The sequence below is a fragment of the Bison bison genome, unplaced genomic scaffold (assembly GCF_000754665.1).
Source record: "Bison bison bison isolate TAMUID 2011002044 unplaced genomic scaffold, Bison_UMD1.0 scf7180017864196, whole genome shotgun sequence".
NCBI lineage: Eukaryota > Metazoa > Chordata > Mammalia > Artiodactyla > Bovidae > Bison > Bison bison.
This window is the reverse complement of record NW_011494768.1, coordinates 2,667,558-2,681,112: the sequence shown is the minus strand read 5'-3', so window position 1 is coordinate 2,681,112 and position 13,555 is coordinate 2,667,558. Positions and strand designations below refer to the sequence as shown.

Sequence of the window (13,555 nt, the reverse complement as noted above, 5' to 3'; positions counted from 1 at the left end):
CTTTTCTAAATCCAGCTTGAACATCAGGAAGTTCACGGTTCACATATTGCTGAAGCCTGGCTTGGAGAATTTTGAGCATTACTTTACTAGCATGTGAGATGAGTGCAATTGTGCGGTAGTTTGAGCATTCTTTGGCATTGCCTTTCTTTGGGATTGGAATGAAAACTGACCTCTTCCAGTCCTGTGGCCACTGCTGAGTTTTCCAAATTTGCTGGCATATTGAGTGCAGCACTTTCACAGCATCATCTTTCAGGATTTGGAATAGCTCAACTAGAATTCCATCACCTCCAGTAGCTTTGTTGGTAGTGATGCTTTCCAAAGCCCACTTTACTTCATATTCCAGGATGTCTGGCTGTAGGTCAGTGATCACACCATCGTGATTATCTGGGTCGTGAAGATCTTTTTTGTACAGTTCTTCTGTGTATTCTTGCCATCTCTTCTTAATATCTTCTACTTCTGTTAAGTCCATACCATTTCTGTCCTTTATCGAGCTCATCTTTGCATGAAATGTTCTTTTGGTATCTCTGATTTTCTTGAAGAGATCTCTAGTCTTTCCCATTCTGAAGAAGGCTTTCTTATCTCTTCTTGCTATTCTTTGGAACTCTGAATTCAGATGTTTATATCTTTTCTTTTCTCCTTTGCTTTTCCCTTCTCTTCTTTTCACAACTATTTGTAAGGCCTCCCCAGACAGCCATTTTGCTTTTTTGCATTTCTTTTCTATGGGAATGGTCTTGATCCCTGTCTCCTGTACAATGTCATGAACCTCATTCCATCGTTCATCAGGCACTCTATCTATCAGATCTAGGCCCTTAAATCTATTTCTCACTTCCACTGTAGAATCATAAGGGATTTGATTTAGGTCATACCTGAATGGTCTAGTGGTTTTCCCTACTTTCTTCAATTTAAGTCTGAATTTGGCAATAAGGAGTTCATGGGCTGAGACACAGCTCCTGGTCTTGTTTTTGCTGACTGTATAGAGCTTCTCCATCTTTGGACAGGAAAATATAAATTTTAATATGTTACTTACAATTCAAAGAAATAATTTCAAATGGAAGATAATCACTCCACAGGATGAATTTATAGGTTTATAGAAAAAAATTAAATATATGAAGTATACTTCTTTATGTAAAAGAGAAGGCAAAGGAGTTTCTTACTTCTATTTACTCATGTATCTACGCATTAACCATCTTCTTGAGAGACACTGTAGGACACCAGATCAAGCAAATTTCTGCAAAAGAATAATTACTCCTTCCCTGCACACATAATACACAGACACGTACACAAGTACAAATAGAGCAATCTGAGGAAAATATGTTGTTTTTCATGCATTTATTTTCTTTGATCTTAACCTACCTCTCACCCAAAAAATACAGTGATTTAGTATGATACAGTTAAGCGTTTACATAATAATTTCAAGATGGTGGATAAAAGGGAAAAATGTTACCCACAATATACTTCAAAAGAATAGAATATATTTATATGAAGCGCACAAAGCAAGGCCCAACATTTCCTGTCTGAAACATGTGGCCAATTTGATGTCCCTATGTGGTGGCTAAAGAACACAAAATTAAAAGTTGTAGCATCTCTTTAGAGTGGTTTTGAACACACAACGCTGTACAAAAGCATTCAAGCCTTTCTAAACTCATTCATTGGAAACAGAAGAATGAAGGATACTCACATAATGGGAAGGGTCTGATTGTCTATCATTTCCCCACCCTACACAAGTACTGCTTTACCTAAAAATTATGAAATTAATTGAAAACTTAAATTATTTGTAAAAGTGATGGGAGGAGGCAAAGAATTCCATGTACATTCAACTGTAAAATCTGTTATTAAAGGAAAAGACATGGAAACTATTTCCACAATATGCTTGTGAAAAATGAAAGGGGAAAAAAAAGGCTTGAAACATCAAAAATGTTGAGATCAAACAATACCCCCAACCTCTTTTAATACTCTAAGAATGAAAGAGCCCCTTCTAGTAACATCCAGGGCTAGCTGTTTGAAACTGATATTTATGAAATGTAGACTATCCTGGGCACTGAGTCTATTTGTTTTCCCAACCTATGGATTTCTCCTCTTGGTAACACCTCCTTCCCTTATATAACAAGGTTATGTAACAATTCAGTCAGTCCGGTAGCTCCAGCTAAGAGCTGCTATTGGTCAATGAGTTAAGCACTCATTCCAAAAGAAAGTTTCCTTTTTCAAAAATGCTAAGATTGATGCTAACACCATTACCTTTTACTTTTTGTATCAAAACAAAAGATAAATTTAAAACATGTCATCACTTCATCACATATACCACAAGAATTATGGATCCACATTCTAACAATGAGTCCAAGGCAACACTGCCAGGGGAGAATCAGACGCAGTGCGTGGGAGCCACAAAGGACAGAGGCACACACTAAAGGCCACCGTGAGTGCTGGACTCAGGCTGAAGGAGACCCCACAGGGCCAACAGTTCTGGTTTCGACACAGACAATGTGTTATCACAGCTCAATTAAATAATGTCAGTCGCTCAACAACATGGTTCAAATTTCAATTACACGGTATAGTAACTGTGAGTAATTGCATAAAGTATAAACTTCACTACTAGCTCTTCAGTCCAAAGATCACTGTTAACTACATAGTCGTCCATCATTATCAGTAACCAATCGTGTCATTTTATTCAAAGCCTGTCCTGATAGACAGCGAAGTGTGTAGTTGTGCTGCCTCCTTGTTTCCCAGTGATAAATCCACATGCCATTTTTTTTGGAGAAGGCAATGGCACCCCACTCCAGTACTCCTGCCTGGAAAATCCCAAGGACGGAGGAGCTGGTGGGCTGCAGTCCATGGGGTCGCTAAGAGTCAGACACAACTGAGCAACTTCACTTTCACTTTTCACTTTCATGCATTGGAGAAGGAAATGGCAACCCACTCCAGTGTTCTTGCCTGGAGAATCCCAGGGACGGGGGAGCCTGGTGGGCTGCCATCTATGGGGTCGCACAGAATCGGACATGACTGAAGCGACTTAGCAGCAGCAGCAGCAGCAGCCATTTTTTTAAAAATTGACAATCTAAAAAGGACACTATACAAACAAGATGAAAGTGAACCAAAGAAGCAGTGATAATGCTGGAAGTGAAATTCCAATAAAAAATAAACAAAGTTACAGAAGAAATAGTTGACCATGGGAATTTTAGACACTGTCACCATTCAAGAGACTTTAGATCTACACTCAGAGGAACTCAGTGAAGACAAATTGGTCAATATAAATAAGGAATGTAGTTGTAACAGCAAGGATCAAGATGTCACAGAGGAAGTAACACTTGGAAAAAATTTGACATTAAAGGAACTGAGGGATCACTTATAACATGGAAACAGCAAAAGATAAAATGGTGAAAGCAGATCCAAAATTCAAAGGGAGTTTGACAGTTCACCATGACATAATCAGATACTCACTCCACGCTGTAAGTTATATGACAGGAAGGCAAGCATTGTTTAAACTACTCTTGATAATGAATTTTTTATACAGAAAAAAAAAAACCTCTAATTCTGATGTTTTAATTAGTGTACTAAATAAATATTCATTTTAATTTTCTGCTTATTTCTCTATGCATTTATAACCAACAATAAAAGAATTTTTAATGTTTTGACAAAAATGTTTAAAGGTCACGGAACAAGTGTAACTTTTGCCATTAAAATCCCTTGTACGATCTTGGTTTGCATGGTCGTTTTCATGGTCCAGCACTATCATGCAAAGTGTGGACTGCCTGTATACACTGCAAGGGAAAGAAGTGGGTAAGAGAAAATCCAGAGCAGCTGGGCCTACCCAGAGAGGGGAGTGGAACAGACAGCAAACAATTACTCCCTCTATATTAACAGCACTGCAGGTAAATAATAATCTCCTCCTTCTCCAGCATGTTTTCCCCGCTAAGTCACACACAAAAAAAGCATGGATGAAACAGAGATACCAATTATTAAGACAATTACTCAGAATTTATTCCTCATTTTTTAATATTATATCATAAACCCATGTATTCTGAAACTGAAAACAAAATGGGTTTTATTTGATTTATGGGTAGATTAGCAGCTTACGCCAGTATTGGTTTGCAGCAACAAGGGACATATTAATTGTGGGGAGAAAAATGACAAAAGTAAGTTCTCCGTTCACACTATGCACTATAAATTACCTACCTAATAACCACTCTCCTCCCCTTCCTTTGACAAGGAAAGAACTATTTTGTTGGGAAGATAAGTCATGAGCTGAGAGAGAGTAATTAGGAAAATCCACTCAATTTCTTAGGCTCTTTTGCAGCTGGGAATAGTCATGTGACCAAAATAAATAACTAAAGAGGACTCCATTGAGAGGGAGCCTGGAAAACCTTTGCATCCCAGATAGAAAGGTGACAGACACATCTGGCACCAGTCTCCCCTTCCCCACCCTCCACGGTCTCACTTTCTCACCTTCAATGCAGACGTGACACCTCAAATTAAAGAAACCATATTCCACCCATAAGGCAAGAGGCGTGAGAGAAAAGGCCCAAGAGAAATCCCAGATATGTTGGCTCCAGAATCACTAGAAGCCTGAGCTCACGAAAGCTTGCAACCCACCCACTTCGAAATTTTTTATACGCCAGGGAGCAGGGGGACAAATATGCATTTCCTAAGTCACTGTCAGGTTTTCTGTTGTTTGCAGTCAAAAGCATCCCAGTGATTAACCATTCTTATTTTAAACTAAGTCAAATCTAAGTGTAGACGGTCAGAGACTAAGGAAAATAAAAATACTCTGATTGAGGTAGCAAGCTAATGAAATATTCTTCTTGCTTTAACTCTGATTTCTATTAGTACTGTCCATGGGGTCGCAAAGAATCGGACACGACTGACTGAACAACAACAAAATAATTAGTACTTTGACAAGGTCTGGACAATCAGTCACCTTTTTAAGAAAAAAGAGAAATATCAATGCAACAAAAATCTCCAAATTTATTTCCTTTTTTATCAGGCTTAAAAATATTTATTCTACTGTATACTCCTTTCAAGAGAATATTTACGTCCTCCAACACTGAATAACCAAGGAAGTGAACATTAGCAAAGTTACCAAAAACCCTATTCTTCTCATTATGTTTATATACCCAGCTCACAGCTTCTTTTATGTAGCCACAACACGCAGTAGTGCTGGGCCTTAGTCAATGCTGGCTAACCAAAACGGTGTGGAATCTATACACACAGAACAGGCAGTGATAAACTAAACACAGGTCAATTTAGAAAACAGCTATTTGCCCTTTCCCGTCACATCTCTAAAAAGTTGCTATACTTCCTCTCAAAAATTGTAATTTCCTGCTCCACTGGCTCCTTATCTGGTAGCCTGTTCTTTCTGGGAGCATTTTTATCACCTCTGCCAAGGTTACGCAGCACACATCTGTAAGACAAAACCTGTGGCCAGCACCCTTCCCTAAAGACAGAAGCTCGGTCAGAGTCATTTTTGTAGGTCAATGTCAAAACACAGTGCTTCTTAAAGTTTAAACATTCTGAATACTGAAAACATTTTCCTGTCATTTCAGGTGTCTAAACCATGCCATCTGAATCATGCCTGAACTCCAGCTGTGTACCCACCACGGCCAGCATCCCTTAGCACCCTCCCTTCTCCACGGCAAGACTCCGCCTTGCGGAGCAGCTTTCTTTCTCTTCCGGCGGAGCAACATTAAAGACGAAGGCAAACAACGGCAAAGGCAAGATGATGAGGCCTCCGTGAGCGACCATCACCAAGCACGTGATCATCTCTTGACATTTCTGTTTCTCCTAACAGCCACAGAAGCAGAATATCACTATTTTCTATTTTAAATATCGCTATTTTAAAAATAAGTAAACGGAGACTTCATAGGTGAAATTATCACTGAATTCTCAGAAGGTCACTGAAAACAGTAAAGTGTCTCGACCCCGCTTCCAACTCCACAGCAAAACTTCTTGAAAGCATTATCTCCACTGTGTTCTCCGGATGGCGCCTCGGCAGCAGGTCTACAGTCCTCCACGCTAGGGAGACCGTCCTCACCCGGGTCCGCAGTCACCAGGTCCTGAGTCCACAGGCCCGGCCTCCGCCCGCCTCCTGTTTCTCAGCAGCATCTCACCTGGTGACGACTGGCTCTGAGCTGCTCTCTGCTTCCTGGCCGCTCTCTCCTGGGGGCCCTTCTACCCCACTGGCTGCTCCATCTTTTTCTTTCATTGGTTTCTTCTCCTCCCAACATAGACATGTCAGTCTGGCCCGGGTTCAGTTTTCAGACCTCTAACTTCACTCACTCCTCAGTGAGCTCATCTGGCCACATGGATTTATATTCCTTTTATGCCAATAATTTCCAAATGAGAAACTCCCTCCTGACCTACCCCTAAGCTTCAGATGCATACAACCAACTCCACAGTCAGTGTCTCCTGCTACCACATCAAGCTTTTCATTGGAAATCCTCCTAACCAGGTTGATGAGTGGCTGTTTAAAGTTTTCAAAAATTGATTATCCTCTGGGTAATATCCTCTGTACTTACAGAATCATGAAAAAGGACACATATTATAAATACATCCTTTCTTAATTAATACACAAAACCAATTCATTCATTCACTAGCCAATCTTTTTAACATAAGACCAAAGCCCATTCTCTGGATGTAAGCCCACATATAAATGTTCCATATCATCTTTCTATAACACCCTGGATTGTCCTATGATTTCAAATTTTATCTAAAATAGAACAAGAATATAAAGACATTTAACAACACACTCTGAATACAGAAAGCTTCTAGATTTTTATGATTTTTCTCAATCTTTTATAACTGACTTGCCCCAACTTAATTCTATGGCAAAAATAATTCTATTTTTACAGACCCACTCTGCTTTTTCAAATTAGTTTTCAAACAAACAACCCTTTTGATTCTCAAGCAGACAACTCTCTTTTTAAGCTCAATGACCAACCTAGATAGCATATTGAAAAGCAGAGATATTACTTTGCCAACAAAGGTCCATCTAGTCAAAGCTATGGTTTTTCCAGTGGTCATGTGTGGATGTGAGAGTTGGACTGTGAAGAAAGCTGAGTGCCGAAGAACTGATGCTTTTGAAGTGTGGTACTGGAGAAGAGTCTTGAAAGTCCCTTGAACTGCAAGGAGATCCAACCAGTCCATTCTAAAGGAGATCAATCCTGGGTGTTCATTGGAAGGACTGATGCTAAAGCTGAAACTCCAGTACTTTGGCCACCTCATGCGAACAGTTGACTCACTGGAAAAGACCCTGATGCTGGGAGGGATTGGGGGCAGGAAGAGAAGGGGATGACAAAGGATGGGATGGCTGGATGGCATCACCGACTCGATGGACATGAGTTTGAGTGAACTCCGGGAGTTGGTGATGGACAGGGAGGCCTGGCATGCTGTGATTCATGGGGTTGCAAAGAGTTGGACACGACTGAGCGACTGAACTGAACTGAACTGAACTGATTCATCAGTTTACAGGAGACTCAAAGAACTATGTAACTACAGCAATAGAAAACAAGAGCATAATGAGACTCTTAGTGGCACAAAATTCAACTGAAGAGGGTAGAGGAACAATGCACACTAAAAGAGGTCTATTAGCTTTGGGGGCTTAGGGTACTTTGGCATCCGATAATATGTTTATGGTGAAAATAAAAAGTATTGGTTAATGTGAGTCTGTTAAGGGGATATGGACTAAGAAAGTTCTTTTTCTCCACTTCCCACCTCTATCACCATGAAATCATACTTTCTCTAACTCCCCTCACCTTAAGAAATGTCAATACCCAAAGGACTAAAACTAAAACCTTTAAATCCCCTCTCTCTCTCACCAATCTTTCAGACACCGGTAATTTCTGCCCTTTGTAGGAACCCTTACAATATATCCTGGATGTAGTCACCTCTCTCCATCTCCATCATCCATGGTCCAAGTCACTATCATCTCCCAACTATAAAAATTGTGCACCTAGTCTCCTCACTTCTGTTCCGGCCTCCCCTTTCTCCACATAGCAGCCTGAAAGAACTTGGTAAAACCTATCTCTCACTAAGAGAGACAATTTCGTATGCATTCATACGTGAGTAAACCACACACAGCTATAACAGAAAGTGTAAGTCAGTATATAAGCGATTACAGAAGGGCTAATCAAAAAAGAATACTGAGATTCCAAGTTTATCAAATGCTGACGTGACATGAGATCAGGAACTGGGTGCTGACTGACCTTGAAGCCATAGGTGGGGAAGACTGTTACAGCTCTTGTTTCCATTCCCTAAAACACCTAATAAATGCCACACATGGACTCATGATGGCACACAAATGCGTGAAATGCAAACAAAAAATGTTTAAGAACAAGAAACACACATGCAATTAGAATATGCAAAGAAACCTACATGAATCCAATACACACATTTCCCTCTAACACTCCATCCCCTGAACAGCCATTTTCACCCAGAGCTGCAATGGCCAAAACAGTGGCCAGGAGCCACACAGAGCTACTGAGTGCTTAAAAATATGGGGAGGACAAATAAGAAGTTAGATTTTTAATTTTATTACATTTTAATTAACTTTAATTTTATAACAGATATTCAATTATTGGAAAGTTTTAAGTATGCTTGTAATGTAACCTGTTATATAAACCTACCTTATCAACTATTAATTTTATGATATTAAATACAGATCAAATATTTCGAATGAAAATTTAGTGTCACAATTGAGACGTGCTGTAAGTGTAAAATATACACTACTTTTGAAGACAATACCGAAAAAAGAAAATAGAATAGATCGCTAATAATTTTCTCATTGGTTAATGTTTTTAAAGCAACTTTTGGGTTCATTGGTTTAAATGAAATAAATATTAAAATTAATTTTACCTGTTTCTTTTTACTTTTTTAAATGTAGCTACGGAAAACTTGAAAAGTACATATGTGGCATGCATTATATTTCTACCGGGTCATACTATTCTGGAACTTATATATCTAAATGCAAGCTAAATATATCATTATGATACATTAGTTATTAATATTTCAAACACCTCCTGACCTTTTCACTTGATTGTCTTCTTTTCTTTAGTTGAATGAAATCTGTTTCCACCCTTTCTGCCAGCTCTAGTTTCCTCTTGTTTCTTTTAAAAGCAGCTAAACTGAATCCTATAAAAGAAACATTAAAAATAACATTTGAAAAATATTAGGGCAGTGGGGTAGACAAGGTATCCTGAAGAGCCTTCTCAAGACAAAATCCTTAAGAATGTTGGATAAAGGGTTTTATACGCCTTTTCAAGGTACACTGAGGTGAGAGGAGAATAAAAAAAGAAATAACCTAAGATTAAAAATTAAGGAAAAGGTCAAATCCAGAGAGGGAAGTGCATTCTGAAGGTAGATGCTCTCCAGCAGTGTCTGCTAATGCATGCCACAGCCAACTCTGATTTTGAAGGGCTCTGTGCATAGAAGACAAAAGACACTGGGACAGTGCAGCAGGAGAAACCATATCACAGATCATCCACATAAGAAGGGGAAACCCAAAGGGTGATATACCTGATGAAAGGAAGAACTAGAAAACACAACAATACACAAAGATTAGGGAACTTGTAAGTTGACTTGGCTATAACCATAAGCAGACTTGGCTATAAATATGAGAAGAAAAGTCATGTTACACTTGGCTGTTTCAGGATGTGGAGATCTAGTGTGTGTGTGTGTGTGTGTGTGTGTGTGTGTGTGTATCTGCACGCAAGCACACATCCAAACAGGGTGAGCATGGGCTTCTGCTTAGAGAAGAACAATTGGAATTATAAGGAAAAAATACAGATACATATAACATTAAAATATTTTAAAATATTTTAAAATTCAGACAGAATTAAGAGATTTCATATTACTTATGTGCCCTGGAAAAAACAAACAAAAAACAAATGATTTTGGTGAGGTAATACTTCAAAGACTCATTAAACACAAATGCAAATACTCCCTGGAAAAACCTGCGTTTTTCCTCAAAGAATTTACATGTTCTAATTAACATGAGCCCATCGTTTAAAAAAAAAAATCATAAAATGAATGAGAAATAAATCACACCAAATGAAAAATAAAAATCAGCCAAACATTAGAAAGTGTAATCCAACCTATGAAGACTTCACATACTGGAATAATCAGTCATACACAGAGTATAAAATATGTTTATGCTCATAGACATAAGAAGATATTGAATGTATAACTAAGGAACAATAGATGATAAAATGTCCAGACAGACTTGAGGAAGAACCAAACAGAACTTCGTAAAAAAAAAAAAAAATACAATAATTGGAATTTTAAAATTTAACATACAGATTTAAACAATTAGATTCACCTGATGAGAGAATTACAAACTGGAATATAACATTGGAAAGAATACAAAGTTTTCTGATAATAGCAGACTAAATTATTAAGAGAATTTCTCCCATCAAATATTATCAAAAATACTGGATAAAACATGAAAATTACCACCTTAAAAGCATTAAAACAAAAACTTATTAAAAATATCAAGCTTTTCTGGGGATAAACTAAGGGCTTTTTAGCATTGGCTAAAACTAGCGCAGTTGAATTTGATTCCACAACATGAAGGACAGCCATAAGTCCAATCCAGAGGAGGGATCCCCCACAGGAAGGCTAGGCTAGAACCAAGCAAACCCAACCCTACCCTCTAATCCAAGACCAACTGCATTTAGGCAAAACGGCTCTCCTCAATGTGCTGAAATACCTGCTCATCCAGAACACCATATCCAGTAAAATTCACTTTCAAAAATTAAAGTGAAATAAAAGTAGCTTCAGGTGAACAGGAATGAACAAATTCATCACTGGCCAGACCCTATACTAATGAGAATACTAAAGGGTGTGCTTCAGTAACAGACAAAATAATACAAAGTGAAAGCTCAAAGACAAAAAAAAAGGTATGGAGACAGGTGGGGGATTAAATGCAAAGGAAAGGGTATATGTGCAGGCAAATATAAATGAAAACTGACTAATTAAAAAATGAATAGAGTTTCATCGTACTTTTAAGTACATATTAATTTCCTCCAAATTGATGTAAATTAATCACAATAACAGTGGAAAAATAACAAAGATCCTCTAACATATCACTTTTAGGATTAAACAAGAGAATGTTAAATAAGGAAAAACAAATGTTAGGAAAATTAGGTGGAAAAGGAACCAGAGCTGCCCTCAAAACAAAGTCTAAGAACAATACTGTAATAATGGATTCCCACCCCCCTCAAAAAAAAAAGGGTAATGGAAATGACCAATAAGTTTACAAACACATTCATGTATATTCTAAGAGAATTTGAGAATAACACTGATATTTCATACCAGTTGGAAATCTACATGTTACTCAGTAAACTTTCTTGGCACAATATGTTACCTATTTGGGGGAAATAGTACAAGTAAATTCCTACCTCACACTACACACAAAACTGAAATCATATAATAACAATTTAAACATATAAAATCTAAACAAAGAAGTCCAAAAAGATTAAACCATCACACATGAGACATAAATATCAGTCTTTTTATATCAGTCTTTTTGAGAAAGACCTTAATTTTATTTTTTTTTTAACTTCGGAGTATTTTACATTGAATGTGATCAAAGCCAGAATCCACCAAAAAGATGGTTCACTGATGGGCTTCCAGGTCAAGATGGTGCAGAAGAAGGACAAACACGTATCTCCTCCTGCAAGAGCACCAAAACTTCAACTAGCTGTTAAACAACAGGAAGATGCTGGAACCTACCGAAAAAGATGCCCCAAATCAAAAGACAAAGAAGAAGCCAGAGACAGATGGTTGCAATCATGATAAAATCAAATCCCATACCCGCTGGGTGGGTGACCCACAAACTGGAGAACAATAATACCAAAGAAGTTGTCACACTGAGGTGAAGGTTCTGAACCCCACGTCAGGCTTCCCAGCCTGGGGATCCACCGAGGGGACTGAGAATCACCAAGGAATCTGACCTTGAGGGCCAGCAGGGTTTTGATTACAGGCCTTCCAGAGGACTGAGGGAAACAGAGACTTCAGTCTTGGAGAGCACAATCAAAATTTTGCAAGCACCAAGGCCCAGGGTAGAGGAGCAGTAACCTAAAGGAGACTGAACAAACTACGCGTAGTGTTGGAAGGCCTCCTGTGGAGGTGTGCGTTGGCAAGGGCTCACCACAGGGACAGAGACACTGGAAGTCCCCCTGGGCGTAAACTCTCTTGGACTTTACCATTCACCTCAGTTCAGTTGCTCAGTCATCTTTGACTCTTGATGACCCCATGAATAACAGCATTCCAGGCATCCCTATCCATCACGAACTCCCGGATTTCACTCAAACTCATGTCCATCGAGGTGGTGATGCCATCCAGCCATCTCATCCTCTGTCGTCCCCTTCTCCTCCTACCCCCAATCCCTTCCAGCATCAGGGTCTTTTCCAATGAGTCAACTCTTCGCATGAGGTGGCCAAAGTATTGGAGTTTCGGCTTCAGCATCATCCTTCCAATGAACACCAAGGACTGATCTCATTTAGAATGGACTGGTAGGATCTCCTTGCAGTCCAAGGGACTCTCAAGAGTCTTCTCCAACACCACAGTTCAAAAGCATCAATACTTCGGCACTCAGCTTTCTTCACAGTCCAGATCTCACATCCATACATGACTACTGGAAAAATCATAGGCTTGACTAGATGGACCTTGGTTGACAAAGTAATGTCTCTGCCTTTTAATATGCTCTCTAGGTTGGTCATAACTTTCCTTCCAGGTAAGTGTCTTTTAATTTCATGGCTGCAATCATCATCCGCAGTGATTTTGGAGCCCAGAAAAATAAAGTCAGCCACTGTTTCCACTGTTTCCCCATCTATTTCCCATGAAGTGATGGGACCAGATGCCATGATTTTAGTTTTTTGAATGTTGAGCTTTAAGCCAACTTTTTCACTCTCCTCTTTCACTTTCATCAGGAGGCTTTTTACTTCCTCTTCACTTTTTGCCTAAGGGTGGTGTCATCTGCATATCTGAGGTTATTGATATTTCTCCTGGCAATCTTGATTCCAGCCTGTGCTTCTTCCATTCTTCCAGCATTTCTCATGATACAGCCTTGAAGTACTCCTTTTCCTATTTGGAACCAGTCTGTTGTTCCATGTCCAGTTCTAACTGCTGCTTCCTGACCTGCATATATGTTTCTCAAGAGGTAGGTCAGGTGGTCTGGTATTTCCATCTCTTGAAGAATTTTCCACAGTTTATTGTGATCCACACACTCAAAGGCTTTGGCATAGTCAATAAAGCAAAAATAGATGTTTTTCTGGAACTCTCTTGCTTTTTCCATGATCCAGTGGATGTTGGCAATTTGATCTCTGGTTCCTCTGCCTTTTCTAAATCCAGCTTGAACATCTGGAAGTTCACGGTTCACATGTTGCTGAAGCCTGGCTTGGAGAGTTTTGAGCATTACTTTACTAGCGTGTGAAATGAGTGCAATTGTGCAGTAGTTTGAGCATTCTTTGGCATTGCCTTTCTTTGGGACTGGAATGAAAACTGACCTTTTCCAGTCCTGTGGCCACTGCTGAGTTTTCCAAATTTGCTGGCATATTGAGTGCGT

General features: G+C 39.0%; 1 protein-coding gene across 2 annotated transcripts in view; it reads right to left on the bottom strand.

The window, feature by feature from the left end:
- TASP1 (taspase, threonine aspartase, 1) overlaps positions 1-13,555 on the bottom strand; it is a 265,061-nt gene that overhangs the window by 169,937 nt on the left and 81,569 nt on the right. For both annotated transcript variants that reach the window (XM_010844151.1, XM_010844152.1), the window contains exon 8: positions 9,014-9,120. In XM_010844151.1, coding sequence (XP_010842453.1) covers positions 9,014-9,120 — 107 coding nt within the window. The remainder of the gene's footprint in view (positions 1-9,013; positions 9,121-13,555) is intronic.